General features: G+C 38.1%; 2 protein-coding genes and 1 long non-coding RNA gene across 5 annotated transcripts; 2 read left to right on the forward strand and 1 right to left on the reverse strand.

Annotated features, from left to right (window-relative positions):
• Positions 1-731: 731 nt before the first annotated feature.
• Positions 732-15,374, reverse strand: pin4 (protein (peptidylprolyl cis/trans isomerase) NIMA-interacting, 4 (parvulin)). Of its 3 annotated transcripts, XM_089021175.1 has the most exons (5): positions 15,236-15,374; positions 9,849-9,955; positions 1,776-1,843; positions 1,568-1,687; positions 732-1,396 (listed from the first exon to the last, which is right to left on the reverse strand). In XM_089021175.1, exons 2-5 carry the CDS (start codon positions 9,880-9,882, stop codon positions 1,238-1,240), a joined length of 381 nt encoding a protein of 126 aa, XP_088877301.1. In that variant the 5' UTR covers positions 9,883-9,955; positions 15,236-15,374; the 3' UTR covers positions 732-1,237. The 3 variants fall into 3 exon arrangements, with proteins under 3 accessions (XP_088877301.1, XP_088877295.1, XP_088877296.1); XM_089021169.1 differs by lacking the exons at positions 9,849-9,955; positions 15,236-15,374 and adding an exon at positions 3,759-4,084; XM_089021170.1 differs by lacking the exons at positions 9,849-9,955; positions 15,236-15,374 and adding an exon at positions 2,051-2,461.
• Positions 4,203-8,666, forward strand: nek12 (NIMA-related kinase 12). Its single transcript, XM_089021134.1, has 2 exons — positions 4,203-6,227; positions 8,461-8,666. Exons 1-2 carry the CDS (start codon positions 5,249-5,251, stop codon positions 8,664-8,666), a joined length of 1,185 nt encoding a protein of 394 aa, XP_088877260.1. The 5' UTR covers positions 4,203-5,248.
• LOC148901222 (uncharacterized) lies at positions 10,660-15,383 on the forward strand. Its single transcript, XR_016118340.1, has 3 exons — positions 10,660-13,572; positions 15,111-15,155; positions 15,247-15,383. It is a non-coding gene; the product is annotated as an uncharacterized LOC148901222 (long non-coding RNA).
• Positions 15,384-17,101: the final 1,718 nt, after the last annotated feature.

Genomic DNA, 17,101 nt, shown 5'->3' on the forward strand with positions numbered 1-17,101 from the left:
CACTGCTGACACCTGGTGGCCTGGATGACCTGGCACTGCCGTCAACCGCCAATCAATTGAGACTCAAAATATCGAGACTTCGCGTTTTGATATTTTTTAAAAACAAAAACAACAAACGTAAAAAACATCAGTCGTTACATACAAGACTGTATTTAATTTAAATATTTAATTGATCGTATGTGATGAACTACCATTTTATTTACAATTACACTAATTTAACACTTCAAAAAACAAACGGAAAATTACATTTAAATGAATTTTAACAAAATATCGGGACTTCGTTTTGATCATATTAAAAAAACGACAAATGTAAAAAACACATACAAACTGTCTTCTTTTCCTTTCGACTTTTCTATTTAATTTGAATATTTAATTGATCGTTTGTGATGAATTACCATTTTATTTACAATTTTAGTAATTTAACATTTCGAAAAACAAAGGAAAATTACATATATATGAATGTTAACTTGGCTATTCATATTTTTGTATTGACAACGAATGCGACAATTATGAAAGTAAATTAGACACTTAGAAATACTGCATTTGTTTATAAATGGACAAGGGAGTACTGTACTTATACAGCATCTATACTGTATAGTGCTTTATTGTACACCATTTCAAAAGAGGCTCACATCAACCCATTTGTGCACAACACAAGATTAAGCATGAAGTACCATTTTTGTCGGGCTGCCATGATGCAACAAATCTGGTCATGTAAATATTCAGGGGGCTGGATGGAAGAATCATTTTTATTAGAACTGCAAAGTATATTAAAAATTACATCAAGGTCAGAATCAGAAAACCTTTAATTTATTAAATCCAATGGAACATGTCATTTGTGTATAGTCATAAAGAGGTGGGATAAATGATGGTTGGATTCTACAGTATGCTTTTCTTATACTTTGAAGGAAACCAATCTTAAATGTTTTTTTTTTTGGTACAGGCTAAAATATAAAAAAAAATAATTGTATGTGACATTGAGTCTCTGGGCTACCTGCTTTTCTGCTCCCTCTCTCTTACTTGACTCACTCTTCATTCATTACTTTGAGTTGTGTGAATGTAAATGGGTAGCCAAATAACATGGTCATGTCCAAGTAATACGACAAAGTAACAATCGTGATTAATGTTTTAATCTTTAATATTTTTTCCGTCATTGCATTCGGGACTAACTGGAATAATAATATTTACAATAAAGTTATAAGTAAAATTTAATGTCCTAATGTAGTGTAGTGCCCCATTACTTTTTCCCCTCTACCATAATGATGTGGTAACCAAATTTAGTCTTGACAGGAGGGTCTGTGTAAACAGGCTTATCCATTGAAGAGATCGCCAAGTTAAAAGCGGCCTCTTGGAAAGGTCCAACCATGGATCCTCGCGTCATCCAACCCAGATCACCCTGACCAAAACATTGAACAAGAGTCAAAATATGTTCATGACCAATTAATTCAGTGTTTAGTTGTCTTTCTTTTCTAAAGCATTTATACAATGACTTAAATCAAAAGAACACAAATGCAATTCGGCTTTCCAGTTAAAGCTAAGGAATGAGTTGGATAAACGTTGTTCTTACTCCTTGTCTTGCTTTGTCTTCACTGTATTGTGACGCGACTTCACTGAAACGAACTCCCGCTTTCAATTTCTCCATTGCCTCCATGCATTTGCCATGTTTTTCGCAGAGGATGTGGCGAACCTGGGCGAAAAGTGCACACAAGAACCGTACTTTGGGTTAGGCTGCCCAAGTAGATAGACGGAAAGAAAGAGAAAAAGACAAATCAAACCTTAACAGAAGTGCCTCCTTTTGGTGCCTTTTCCTTCTTCTCAGTGTCTGCACTTGCTAATGCACCTCCTGAGCACAATATTGTGAAATTACGATAATATAATAATGTAGACAGCTATAACTGTCAAGCAGCTTGCGTAATAACACAGAGGATGCACAAAATAAAACTGCAGTCGCAACTTTACGCCACAATACGAGTCTCGATTTGAGACAATATTAACATTTCTAAGCAAAAAATAAAATGAACTAAAAAAGCACAAAGAATTCAGCACGAACCTTTTGCACCCTTGCCACCTTTACCCTTTGGTGGCATTTCAAGTGACTGTTTCGTGAACTCAAACGAGGGATGTAAACAGCACGCTTTTGCATGCGATCAAGTTTGTTTTGTTGCGCATGCGCAGTGGATGCACGTCTTGTCTTTTTCTACGGTGCTAAATTGTTTAATTGTGGCCAGCTCTGGTTTATTCCGTCATCTAGTGGACAGTAAAGTGTTTGCACGACGTAACGGTTTATACTTTTATACTGTGTTAAATAGTGTTTTTAATACAGCACAGTGCAGAAAAAAATCTCATACTACAGTGTATTAGTTTTTTTCAGTGTATTACATTTTTTTTCTGCCACTTTCTGATTCACCTGGTCCGATTTTACAACCTTGGCTCACAGCTGCCCTAATAAATGATTATAATTCCTGTATAAAAGTTGTGGTACGCCGTACATTAATAGAAATTATAAAAAAAAAACAGAAATGCAGACATCTTACCGCACATGTGCACATTATACTTTTATCAATCCAACCGTACGCAGCAATAATTAAAAAAAAACACACCATTGAGGATTACTTTTGTTGGTCTTCCGTGACAATAGTAGCGATCAGCAGCATTGTCGTTGGCTACTAGCAGTTGAGACGAACTGGATTTGAGCCAAAATGATCTTTGTAAAATCAGTTCACAAGTATTTTTGTTTCCTGTATAAAAGTTGGAGTACGCCGTAAACGATAAAAAAAAAAAAACATAAAATACGGGAAAAGCGTATAAATTGACAGGTATGAGTGTGAACTATTATAATATTTCACAAAAACACGACAGCTTTGTTAAGATTATATACATCATAATTTCATTGTATTATCTTGCTCACCATCCTCATTTTTTGGGGCACACTTATGCTTCAATATTTCTCAATTGATTCTCACAAGTCCAATTTGTCAACCGTGCTATCTTACCAACATATTCCAAACATTCACATTAGGCGTCCTACCGGGTTTTTCCACCCCAACAATCACAATTGAACCAAAAACGAATCATTCATTCCCAATGACATATGTAAGCTACCTAGCTAACTTGATCTATTTGAGTTATTCCCGGTTGAGTGAACGCTGGCGCATGTGGCTGCCGCATGTGGCTGCCGCTGCTCACCCACAGAAAAAACGGTTCCTGTGACTGTAATATGAATTAACTCTTTTTTTCTGATGAAAGAATAGAGCCTAAGGTTTCTTACGCTGCTTTGAATGTTTATGTCATCCTAAAACTCCTAAACATATGTGACGGGTGTCACAACAGTGACTGTCTTCATCTCCACGATGCTGCTGTATTAATGAAGACGAGACGCGTGGATGTGTCTTTTTATTTCTTTTATTTCTGCAACACAGTATGGCAGAAGGGATGGGTGAAGTCGCATGGGTTTCGTCTTGTGATTAACCTGAATCTCCTCGAGATTGTTCTCAAATGCAAAACATTCTAGATAACAAAACAGAATTAACAACGTGTGATCGTATAGTGGTTATTTACAGAAAAAGAGAATACAACACAAGTTCACTGTTATTTACAAGATGTCCCTGAACGCATCATGGGCGGAGACTCGGCAGAACACGCGGTGCGCTTGTAATGGCTGGCGCACAGTTCAACCAGCCACGGACACTCACGGGCAAATGAGACACGACACAAGAAACTAAATATTGTTCAATAAAACGAAATGAAACAATTATTACCTGCAACACAGTATGGCAGAAGGGATGGGTGAAGTCGCATGGGTTTCGTCTTGTGATTAACTGCGCAATAGAAAAGCACTATGAAGCTAAGTTCCACTCGACAAAACGTGAAGTAAATAATGACACAAAAAGTAATCTGGACTCGAATGAATAAGGGAACTAATTAGATAACACTAGACAGTAAAAAAGGGGAAACAAAATAAGATATTGTCATGAAAATGCGCGTTAATCAAGACCAACAGAAAATTGCGACTCACCCTGAATCTCCTCGAGATTGTTCTGGAAACTATGGGCGGGACATAGTGCCACACTGTGCGCCGTTGCGTCACTTCCTTCATAATTTAATAATCTAAGCGCACAACTCCGTTACACATATTCTATGGGTCCTGGAATTCAAGTGACAAAGGCAAAACCACTGGCACTGGAATGGACATATTTTTGCACGTCTGGCAGTGAATGAGTTAAAATAAATAATGGAATAGAGTTTTGGGCTATAACATATAATATTTTTGGCACGTAACAGATATAATGAATAATCGAGCCAAAAGCATACTTATAGAAAAGGTACAAACATAGGGCTCTGTCTTAAAGGACAACTGATGTCACTTTTTGTTTCTTAACTAACATCAGAAAAACGTTTTATAGCATCTAAAATACCCAAAACGTATGATATTTTTATTCAAATGCAAAACACCAATAAAAATGACTTAAAGTGTCCAAAATCTGCAAAAAATTGAGCTGCGAATTGGGCATTTTCAGAAAGTCCCGCTCCCAGTTTGTGACGTCACGCCAAGACGTCTTGCATTGCTTGAGAATCAAAACAATGGCTTCAGATTTGGAGAATATGCTTTCTTGTTACACCTCCAGTCATGAATATGATTCAAATAGTTCTGAAGAAGAAAGCATACATGTTTGCAATCGATTAAATAATTTATTCCATGCCATTTTGAGGCAACATTGGGGAGAAACGATCACCAGAAAAGAGGCACAAAATGGCGACTTCCTGTGGCCACCTCCGTTTCCACAGGCTGATAAATTCCTTATATGGAGCTTGGACACCCTCTTCAGGAGACTTTTGGGTGCAACATCAAGGTTTTCAGACAAACAGTACAGCAAAATACATTGACGTGATGAAGGACTGCTACAATATGTATTTTTTCGGTCAGGGGGCGTTCCTTTAGTGACGTCACGTACGGACTCGTCACCAACTCAAAAACAAAACTTCCTGAATATTCAGTGCGAGTCTTAAAATGTAAAATATAGCTATATGCGGTGGAATCTTTTTAAAATATGCTCAGTAGAAGTCATTTGAAGCCATTTTACAAATTATGGACACAACCTGTCCGGAGACGTCGGTTGTTCTTTAAGGCAACACAAAGGACCCTCCTATCAGTTTTCACCGGTGTCCGGTGCCTATAGCAACTACAACACAAAAGACCTTGCTAACGGTCTTGTATAGAGCAGACAGCCTCGCGGCTCTGCTCTGGACAATGGACAAGTACGAGAAGGTGATGTGTTTGGGCCGTGGAGCATCGGGAGAAGTTTTCCTGATGAGACACGTTGAGTCAGAGACACTCCACGCAGTGAAGAGGATTAAACTAGAGAGCACACGGACACGGACGGCTGTTCTTCAAGAGGCGGAGATCATTAAAAAGCTAAAACAGCCTCACATCGTCCACTGCACCGAGGCGTTCGTAAGCCCTGATGGCGGCTTTATTGATATTGTGATGGACTACTGCGACGGAGGGACATTAGATGACAGAGTCCAAGAAAGGAAACCGAACGACTTCTTCACGGAGAGTACGGTGATGGGCTGGTTTGCGCAGGTCGCTTTGGCTGTGAGTTACATACACAAAGTGAAAATACTTCACAGGGACATTAAAACCTCCAATGTGTTGTTGACAAAACAAGGCCTGGTGAAGTTGGGTGACTTCGGGGTATCCAGAGTGATGACCAACACAGCCGCGATGGCCTCCACATGTGTGGGAACTCCCTACTACCTGAGTCCAGAACTATGCCAGGATGTGCCGTACAGCTCCGAGTGTGACATCTGGGCTCTGGGCTGCCTGCTCTATGAGATCTGTGCTCTCACGCCTCCATTTGTGGCCTCCAATCTCCTCAGTCTCTTCTGCAAGATCACCAAAGGAGAGTACGAACCCGTTCCTGAACTTTACTCTCCAAACGTCTCTTCTTTAATCCAGAGAATGTTAAATATTCAACCTCAAAACAGACCGAGTGCTGCCCGTATAGTTGAGAGTGCCTTTGTGCAAGATCACTTAGAGCAGAGTAACCATACACCCAATAATGAGGATGATGTGGAGGAGCACTGTATCTGTGCTGAAGACCAGAGTCTCTGCGACTGCACCTACCCTGATGATTTTGATGAGGACGAGGAGCGAAATTCTTCTTTGGAGGAACAAAGCCAACAGTCGTTCTCATCAACGAGGAGACACTCTGCTGAGTGCCTCGGTAATTCACAACCCAACACTGAAACACCGTAGAGAATCGATAGAGCCCAATCGATGAAAATGTCTCTTAACCCGTGACTGTAAAGCGACCTTGAGAGTTTTGAAAGGCGCTAAGAAATGAAATGGATTATTATTATTATTTGCTAGCTATTTGCAATCTATTAGCTATCTGGCTGGCTATCTATTCACTATCTAACTGAGTGGCTATCTATCTGGGTATCTGTTGGCTATCTATTAGCTAGCTAGCTAGCTTTCTATCTATTTGAGTTACTTGCGGGTTGAGTGAACGCTGCATTTGACTAAAAATATCAGCCTGCTTGTTTTGGGTATTTTAGATGCTATGAAACGTTTTTCTGATGTCAGTTAGGAAACCAAAAAATGGTGTCGGTTGTCCTTTAATAATTTTAATTTTATGACCATACAACCTATGTTGCAGCGACAGCTGCGACTCATATAAAATGTTTACTACCAGTCCACTAGAGGGTACCGTTAGCCAGGGAATAACACCTGTGAGAAGTCCTTGATGTCGGCAACTCGAAATCTGATTGGTTAAAGCAACAGTTTGATCGACACGTTTGATGGGACGGGGCCTGTAGAACTGATTGTGAAGGCGTCCAGGTAGATTTCTGATCCTGGTAACAAATGATGGCTGAAATTTGATTGATTAAATGCTTAAATAACGAAAACATGTCTGGAAGCAGCACAACAGAGGAAAAGTAAGGAAAGGACACTAAAAGACAATTTGGAATTATTTCTATTGTTTTTTTTGTCCATAAATTAAGTATTTATGGACAAAATATTATTACCGTATTTTCTGGTGTATAAGGAGCACACAAATACAGTGATTTTTTTCAAAAGATGACCCCACGCCTTATACGAAGGTGCGCCTTATATGTAAAGTAATATTGCGCCACAACAGGTCTCCGATATTGATTTATACTTAGGAGTTTCTAAAGAAGTTTCCATGAGAGGAAAACTCAAAAGTGACTCAACAGAAACCAAAAACTAGCAATTCACGAGTGTTTAGCGTACATGAGCATAACGTAAAAGTTTACAGCTGACATAAATGTGGTGAATGAAATGGAAATGTGTCCGAAACCACCAGTTCCTCAAAATTGCCACACAATAGTGAAAAGAAGTAAGCCCCTGGCATAGTGCTTCATCATATGGCAGATTTTACATATGTCTTGTTTCAAGCATCAAAATTTAAAATACAATCTGAAACCTACTTATATCTAATATACATTAAAAGGTCAACCGATGCCTTTGGACAAGTTGTGTCCATAATTTGTAAAATCACTTCAAATGACTTCTACTAAGCGTATTTTACAAAGATCCCACAGCATATAGCTATATTTTACGTTTCAAGACTCACGATGAATATTCAGGAAGTCTTGTTTTCGAGTTGACGATGATGCCTGACGTGACGTCATGTCTGGAACGCCCCTGACCAAGAAAGCGACACACAATGCATTTTGCGGTACTTTGTTTGGTCTGAAAACTTCGTGTTGATGGCAAAATTATTAAAAACAAAATTATTAAAAACATAGAAATAACGTGATTAAAAACATAAATAACGTGATTAAAAACATTAATAATGTGATGGTGAATCGTTGTGTGTTGCACCAAGACTACTATTTGATACTAGTTGACACAAATTCCCAGCAGACAAATCAGCCCATTTCCAACGGAGCTTGGGCGCCATCTAGTGCATTTTCTGGGACGCTACATTGTAGTCCTGATGCCTCAAAATGACACGGAATGACTTCTTTAATCGATTGCAAACATTTATGCTTTCCTCTTCAGAACTAATTGAATCATATTCATAACTGGATGAGTAAAAAGAAAGCATCTTCTCCAAATCCCAAGCCATTGTTTTGATTCTCGAGCAAGGCAAGGTGTCCTGGCATGAAATCACGAAAAAGGGGGCGGGACCTTCGGAAACTGAAACTTTATGTCATTTTGAAGTAGTTTTGGGACACTTGAAGTCATTTTTACTGGTGTTTTGCATTTGACTAAAAATATCAGCCTGCATGTTTTGGGTATTTTAGATGCTATCAAACGTTTTTCTGATTTCAGTTAGGAAACAAAAAAATGGTGTCGGTTGTCCTTTAAGCATTCGATTTCCCTTAAAAAAATACTTTTCTTGAAGGACTTTTTCCTGAAGCCAATCTGAACAAACGTTTGTCCCAAAACCTCTTGAAAAAAAAATTCTCAAACATTCTCTCTTCCAGTTTTTTTACAGTGTTGCCAAGACATTGAGGACCATGTCGAATATCCGGATGACTTTGAAGAAGATGACGAAAAAGACGAGCGTACGGTCATGTCATATGGAAATCACCTTTCCGCTTTTGATCTCGATGATTCCCTGGATGAATTTCAGCTCTGCGATGCTGGAGGAATGGTCGTCACACTGAAGGCTTTGAAAGAAACAGGCTAAGAAGTATTTTTTCGGGGGTGGGGGGGTGGGGAGGGGGTGGGGGGGGTTCAACAAATCTTGAAAAAGGTCCTTATAGGACAAACGACGTCATTTTTTTGTTTTTGTTTTCGTTTTATAGCATCTAAAATACCCAAAACACGCAGTATGATATTTTTATTCAAATGCAAAACACCAATAAAAATGACTTAAAATGTCCAAAATCTGCAAAAAAATGAGCTGCGAATTGGGCATTATAAGAAAGACCGGCCGTCTTGCATTGCTGGAGAATCAAAACAATGGCTTCAGATTCGGAGAATATGCTTTCTTGTTACACATCCAGTTATGAATATGATTCAAATAGTTCTGAAGAGGAAAGCATACATGTTTGCAATTGATTAAAGAATGTATTCCGTGTCATTTTGAGGCATCTGGACTGCAATGTAGGGTCCCAGGAAAGAGGCAGAAAATGGCGACCTCTTTTAGACATGACAGTGTATTGCGTTTCCACAGTCTGATAAATTCCTTATATGGAGCTTGGACGCCCTCTTCTGGCACAACACGAAGTTTTCAGACCAAACAAGCATTGACGTGATGGAAGGACTGCTACAATGTGTCCTTTTTTTTGGTCAGGGACGTTCCTTCAGTGACGTCACGTACGGACTGGTCACCAACTCAAAAACAAGACTTCTGGAATATTCAGCATGAGTCTTAAAACGTAAAATATAGCTATATGGGGTGGAATCTTTGTCAAATATACTCAGTAGAAGTCATTTGAAGCCATTTTACAAATTATGGACACAACTTGTCCTGAGACGTCGGTTGTCCTTTACAGGGCACAGCATCTTTCCAGAACGTATGTGGCTGCATTGTTCCTGTTTTAACACTGCTGGAGCCAAATACACCCAACCATGACCGGTATTGTATTCAGAGGATCAATGGATTACTATCGTGTGGACCTCCAGATTTATTAGAATGAGGATTAAATCAATATGTATTGATTTTGTAAAGAAAACAAACCCCCACAAAAATCCTTGCAATAATTGTAAGCATCAATTGCACATAAATGTGAGAAACCCTCCTCCATGAAAAACATCAAGAGGGCGAATGGCTTTGTATGTACCAGCCGCACTGAACATTTGAACAAAATGTCAGATTGGTGTTTTATCACCACACAATCTCTCAAGAGATTAACGTGTCACCTACTTGCAATAGATTTGGAAAATACCGGTACATGCATTTCTTTTTTTTCATCCGAACCGCATTAGGTCAACATCGTTTCCTTCATGGTATCCTTCCCACAGAGATCGTGTCTGCAATGATGACAGATGACCACGATTAGTTTGTGATGTTCGTCACAACTGGGATTTTACAGCAGTTTTTGTACAGTTTTTGAGGCAGAACCTCAGTCATATTGTCAGAATATTGTCATTCATCAATCACAATAATTTTTTGGGTCATGATTTAAAAGCAAGTCACTTCCTTTTTTTCTCTATTTTACAGCTAAGGAGAGGTTAGCAAGGCTTTCTCTGCTGGCCTTAACGCTCGTATAACATAAACACTTTACTACATTTTCACCTAGATTCAAAATTCCAATATTGTTGTTTCTCCATGGATTTAAAAAAATATTGCCAACAGTCTTTAGCAATTCTCTTTATATATATATATATATATATATATATATATATATATATATATATATATATATATATATATATATATATATATATATATATACACACACACACACACACACACACACACACACACACACACACACACACACACACACACACACACACACACTACCGATAAGTCCACATCCATGTAATCAATAATTGACAATTTTGGTGAATACGGAATATTTTATGGCAATTGCAGGTGGGGCACACCCTAAACTCCCACGCAACCGCACATCACACAGTTTCAAATAAGCATGAATGCTCACAGACACACTTGAGGACAAATAATGAAAATAATCGAAAACATATATATACTGTATATTAAAATATATTTAATTTCATTTTTCTTTCGAATAGCATGACAAAAAGCCATATTCTGTTGTGCGTGAATAAATCTTTTTTTTAAATGATATGTATTCCTTGCTTCTATTAAATTGATCATTGTACCTTTTCATATTTTCGTATATATGTATATATGGGGTTTGTGTCCAAAATGTCTCAGCAGTAATGATCAGTCCAGTAACGACCACAAAGATGCAATATTCAACAGATGCACGTGCATTTGCATAAATGATAGAACGGGGCACTTGTAGATGTGGGAAATTTGTAAAAAAAAAAGTGTCACTGCATCCTGCAATCCCCCCGCCCCCCTTTAGGAGCAACTCTCAAAGCGAAATGCGCACACTCATCGCACTGCCCTTCCACCGATGGTGTCAGACAAAAAAAATCACCACAGTTGATTCCAGGATGACATTGAAACGCAGCAGGTGCATTGAATGAGTCACAAAATAGTAACAACATCAAATAAAAAAGCTACAGCATTGGAGGTACAACATAGAACAGTCATAAAATAAGATTTAATAATGATTTTTTTTGCATATATGAGATAAACACACGATTTCCTTTTTCTTTTAAGTCATATATTTTGTGATCGCGTGTGTCAATCATGAAGCATGACCTTTACTTGACAATAAGGAATTTCTGAAATTCATTTGAAAAATAATGAGTGAAATAATATGAGATGTGTTCTTTTAACTCATTCACTACAAAAGTTTGTCCACTCCAGTGCCAGGGTTTTTGTCGTTCTTACTCAAATTGCAGGACCCACAGAATATTGAGTTTTAGGAGTACAAACTGAAAAACATTCAATGCAGCGTATTAAACCTTAGACTCTCTTCGATCATCAGAAAAAAATTATTAATTCCTAAATTATACGGGGCTGTAGTTATATGAGCTTGAAATGAGGGTGGTTGTCCAAAATACAATGCAATAAATACATATTGTTTAATATAGCGCTTTAACAACAGTTGAAACTGGAACAAAGCGTTGACATGGAAAAAAAGGGAAATGCTGCCCCCTCGTGGAATGGAAAAAAAAACATTGGCGGAGGTTTGGCCAGCGCTTTATTGGCAACCCCGCAAGAAAAACCAAAACCTGAACAAATTCGGCCATTCGGGAATGGCAGTGAATGAGTTATTGTATTTATTTCCTCATTTTACTTTGGATTAAATAATACATCGCAGCATGGCTGCGTGGCTTTTCTCAGAATACTCATTTTTTCCCCCCAAAACATGGATGGAAGGTACATTGTACAGTATGTTTTAGATCACAGGTGTCAAAGTGAAAGTTCAGGGGCAAAACATGGACCGCCACATACTTTTATTCGGCCCACGAAAGCAAATCAAGCATGTTAAAGGATAACCGACTTCACTTTTTTGTTTCCTAACTGACATCAGAAAAACGTTTTATAGCATCTAAAATACCCAAAATTTGCACTATGATATTTTTATTCAAATGCAAAACACCAATAAAACTGACTTAAAGTGTCCAAAATCTGCAAAAAATTGAGGTGTGAATTGGACCCCCAGTTCGTGACGTCACGCCAAGACGTCTTGCATTGCTGGAGAATCAAAACAATGGCTTCAGATTCGGAGAATATGTTTTCTTGTTACACATCCAGTTATGAATATGATTCAAATAGTTCTGAGGAGGAAAGCATACATGTTTGCAATTGATTAAAGAATGTATTCCATGCCCTTTTGAGGCAACATTGGGGGGAAATGGATCACCAAAAAAGAGGCAGAAAATGGCGTTCAAGCTCCTGTGAGGAATTAATCAGCCCGTTTCCACAGGCTGATAAATTCCTTCCATGGAGCTTGGTCACCCTCTTCTGGCGGCTTTTTGGTGCAACACGACGTGATGGAAGAACTGCTACAATGTGTCTTTTTTTTTCGGTCAGGGGTGTTCCTTCAGTGACGTCACGTACAGACTCGTCACGAACTCAAAAACAAGACTTCCTGAATATTCAGCGCAAGTCTTAAAACGTAAAATATAGCTATATGCGGTGGAATCTTTGTAAAATACGCTCAGTAGAAGTCATTTGAAGCCATTTTACAAATTATGGACACAGCTTGTCCGGAGACGTCGGTTGTCCTTTAAGTGCCATGATGCTTGATAAAGTCCGAACCAAAATTTCAAATTGTCCCATGTAAACCACAATAACAGTCATTATTCTTGACTTCAGATTTGAAAACTAGTGTACCACAACACCATGAGCGACTTCAGAATTTCAAATCCAATAAAATGCCGGGAGGGCTGAACTGGGGCTCTTAGTGTTTAAGAACAAACTGTGCTTACATCCAATTTTGCGTACACGAGTGTGATCACGTGTTCTTACGCTCAATCACTTGGAGGTGGCGTGACGGCATTCACATCGCTCTATTTCGGGATAGGCAAAACTCAGCAGTTCTGTGCTTTTTCTTCTGCCTTTTGCGCGAGACAGTCGAAACCAGCTCCCGTTCGCAGAAATTGCCCATCTTTGTTTCATAATAAATTGATATAATCTCATCAGGTGAGTGAGAATGTGGCAGAACATGACTGGTGTGAACTGTGTTGAGTAATTTCAAATTTTGACAACACGTTTGCATTTTGAGTAGGTGCACAAAGATGACATCAGTCGCTTCCTTTTTCGAGGCGACTTTGCGAATCAAATAAAATGGACTGATGCTGGTCATGTCAGTAAGCGGTCACATTTGAGACAACAAGACAGACTTGTTTAAGGAGACGAAGCGTGATAGATAGCGAGTTAAGAGTACAGTATGATGAAGTGCGTGTTTGCGCTTGTCTTGCTGCTGCATTTCTGCTACAGTGCTGACAACAGTGTCAACTTTAACCTGCACACGGAGATGATAGAAAGATTGGGCAAACTCAACAAACTCTACAAAGGCAAACAACTCAAGATCACGTCTGTAAGTAAGAATAATAATACATTTCATTTATAAGTGCCTTTCAAAGCTCTCAAGGTCACTTTACAGTCGCAGGATAAATTTTTTTGTGGGCGAGCAGCAGCAGCGTTCACTCAACCCAGAATAACTGATAGATAGAAAGCTAAATAGCTAACTAATTGATAGCTAATAGCTAGCTAGATAGCTAGCCAGCTAATAGATACCCAGCTAGATAGCCAGTGAGATAGTCAGATAGCTAATGGATAGCAAATAGACGCATTTGTCAATTTGTTGTGTGCTTATCTTACTTTGTCTGCAAAAGTCCAAGGATCATTTAGCATGTGCGGTGGAGAATTAGCCATTGCACTCATAGCAGATGATCCAAGAAAATACAATAAATATAAACATGAATATTAATTCAAACTACGGAGACACTTTATGGATGGCTGCCTATCTCATGTTTTCTTTCTTTCTTTCTTGTTTTAGCCTTAAATACAGTGATGGCACTGCGAAATGACAGCTTTTACAGCAACTCTTGTATTTAGTTTTTTCTAATTCTTCTTTCCTTTCCACTTTACTGCTGTGAAATATACATTTCTCCACTGTGAGACTAATAATGGCTAATTGAATCTAATCTAATCTGATCTAAGGACACGGTTACCACGCTACGAATAAAATGGATAAAAACAACTGGATTTGGGGGTTTAACGTCACTTCCACCAATATTTTATTCCTTCAAAGAAAGACGTCATTTTATTCCTTTTATAATATTCATTAATTTATTATTATTCATACTAATACATATAATATTCATAATTCATAATATCGTGTTAATTAATTAATTAATTTTATAATATTCATTATATTGTATTTGTACAGAAAATTGCATTTTCTGTGTAGCTTTATCTCTGGTATCTATTATTTGTATTATTTTTATTCTATTATTTTAATTGTATTATTGTGTTATTGTGTTATTTGATCATTTTATTTTATTATTTTTTATTTTATTATTGTTTATTCTATTGTTTCTATCTATAATTGTATTTTATTTATTATTGTATCCATACTTGTCTGTGACTGTAAAGTAATCATAATAATAACTCTCAAAGTCACTTTACAGTAACAGGATAGTTTTTCTTTGGGCGAGCAGCGTCAACCACACGCGCCAGCGTTCACTCAACCCGGAATAACTAAAATATATAGAAAGCTAGGTAGCTAACTAATAGATAGCTAATAGATAGTTAACTAGCTCGCTAGCCAGATCGCTAATAGATAGCGAGCTAGATAGCCAGCATTAGCTAGATAGCTAATAGACATAGCTAGCTAGCTCTATTGATAGATAGCTCGATAGCTAGCTAGCTCGATAAATACTCCTGGTTAAAGCGCTAGCTGCTAACCCTTATACTCGCAAAATATCACTAAAGTGTCCTTGAGAGCTTTGAAAGGCTTTGAAATAAAATGTATTATTATTTTATGACAATAACCTCGGTTGTGACTAAGGACCCATGGGAAAATATGTACTCCACGTCTTGTTATGTATCTAATATCTATCTATCTATCAGCCAGATGCAGTGCGGATGCCGTCCAGAGATATGCACAATCATGCGGTGAGATCTTTTTCATTACACTTCTTGGTGAAACAAACAAAAAAAAAAAGCCGAACAACTAAACGTATGGAATACCGTACCTCCATTTCAGGATTCCTGCGTGAATGTTTTCATTCGAGAGTTGAGGTTTCTCCTCAGCAATGTGACAATACAGCAAGAGAATGAAAACCTCCTCACAGAGCTCAAGGGAAATCTGCAGCACATGACGCCTCGTTTTCAACAGGTTTGTCAGCAGAAATGGTATCATCACATCTTAAAAATATCCTCATTTTATTTCTGAAAAAGAAAAAAAAAAAAAGAACAATTATCATTACGCACTCAAACAAGGTGACGTTATTTTACGGTGGAACCATTTTGAAAAATTATTCAATTGTGATTGTTTTTTTGTATTATTTTCAATGTTGCGATTGGCATTTAATTTTTTAATTTAACATCTCCATTTTTTTACAAGTAATAAATTAATCTGCATGAAAATAAGATAATTTCACGACACATCCATATTTTGGTTTTATAGATGCTAAAACAAAGACAACAAATTAACTCATTCACTGCCATTAATGAATTTATTCGGGAATTGAAAATATGACAGAGAGCGCCATTCTCAAGTATGTTCGGGTTATGTTTTTTCATGTTTGGGTGCCGATGAAGCGCTGGCCATGGCCTTTGGCAATTTTTTTTCCTGCCCACCAGGGGGCAGCATTTCCGTTGTTCCATGTTAGCGCTTTGTTCCCGCTTTAGCTGTTGTTAACGCGCGATATAAACCAATATGTATGTGTTGCATTGTGTTTTGGACAGCCGCCCTCATTTCAAGCTCATAACTCCAGACCCATATAATTTAGGAATTAACTCTTTTTTTCCTGATGAATGAAGAGAGTCTGAGGTTTCTTACGCTGCATTGAATGTTTATGTAGTCCTAAGCCTCAATATTCATTGGGTCCTGCAATTTGAGTGAAAATGGCAAAAACCCTGACATTGGATTGGACAAATTTTTGCACGTCTGGCAGTGAATGAGTTAAAGGACAACCGACGTCTCCGGACAAGTTGTGTCCATAACTTGTAAAATGTCTTCAAATGACTTCTACTAAGCGCCTTTTACAAAGATTCCACTGCTTATAGCTATATTTTACATTATAAGACTCGCGCCGAATATTCCGGAAGTCTTGTTTTTGAGTTGGTGACAAGTCCGTACGTTACGTCACTGAAGGACCGCCCTGTCCGAAAAAAGGACACATTGTAGCAGTCCTTCCATCACGTCAATGCATTTTGCTGTACTTTGGTCTGAAAACTTCGTGTAGGACCAAAAAGAGGCAGAAGAGGGCGACAAAGCTCCATGTAAGGAATTAATCAGCCTGTGGAAACGGGCTGATTAATTCCTTACACGGCATTGTCGCCATGTTCTGCCTTTTTTTGGGTGCGACATTTCCCACCCCTGATGCCTCAAAATGACACGGAATAAATTCTTTAATCGATTGCAAACATGTATGCTTTCTTCTTCAGAACTATTTGAATCATATTCATAACTGGATGAGTAACAAGAAAGCATATTCTCCGAATCTGAAGCCACTGTTTTGATTCTCGAGCAAGGCAGGACGTCTTGGGGTGACATCACGAACAAGGGGGCGGGACCTTCTGAAACTGGCCACATCCGGTTTCAAATTGAAGTACTTTTTAGACACTAAGTCATTTTTATTGGTGTTTTGCATTTGACTAAAAATATCATACTGCGTGTTTTGGGTATTTTAGATGCTATAAAACGTTTTTCTGATGTCAGTTAGCAAACAAAAAAGTGACGCCGGTTGTCATTTAAGCCTGTAATTATTTTAATATTAATAATAATACATTTCATTTATAAGCGCCTTTCAAAAGTCTCAAGGACACTTTACAGTCACAGGATATTTTTTTCTGCGGGTGAGCAGCGGGAGCCACACGGGCCACTTTTGTACAGT

Source organism: Hippocampus bargibanti, linkage group LG02 (assembly GCF_051943395.1).
Source record: "Hippocampus bargibanti isolate YZ-2025 linkage group LG02, ASM5194339v1, whole genome shotgun sequence".
In the NCBI taxonomy this organism is placed as follows: domain Eukaryota; kingdom Metazoa; phylum Chordata; class Actinopteri; order Syngnathiformes; family Syngnathidae; genus Hippocampus; species Hippocampus bargibanti.

Coding starts and splice junctions, on each gene's coding strand:
- pin4 (XM_089021169.1), bottom strand. CDS start 3,798: ATGCGACTTCACCCATCCCTTCTGCCATACTGTGTTGCAG. Junction 1,844..3,758: donor TCTGCCATACTGTGTTGCAG/GTAATAATTGTT, acceptor TATTGTGCTCAG/GAGGTGCATTAGCAAGTGCA. Junction 1,397..1,567: donor AAGACAAAGCAAGACAAGGA/GTAAGAACAACG, acceptor TGTTTTGGTCAG/GGTGATCTGGGTTGGATGAC.
- nek12 (XM_089021134.1), top strand. CDS start 5,249: ATGGACAAGTACGAGAAGGTGATGTGTTTGGGCCGTGGAGCATCGGGA. Junction 6,228..8,460: donor ACACTCTGCTGAGTGCCTCG/GTAATTCACAAC, acceptor TCTCTCTTCCAG/TTTTTTTACAGTGTTGCCAA.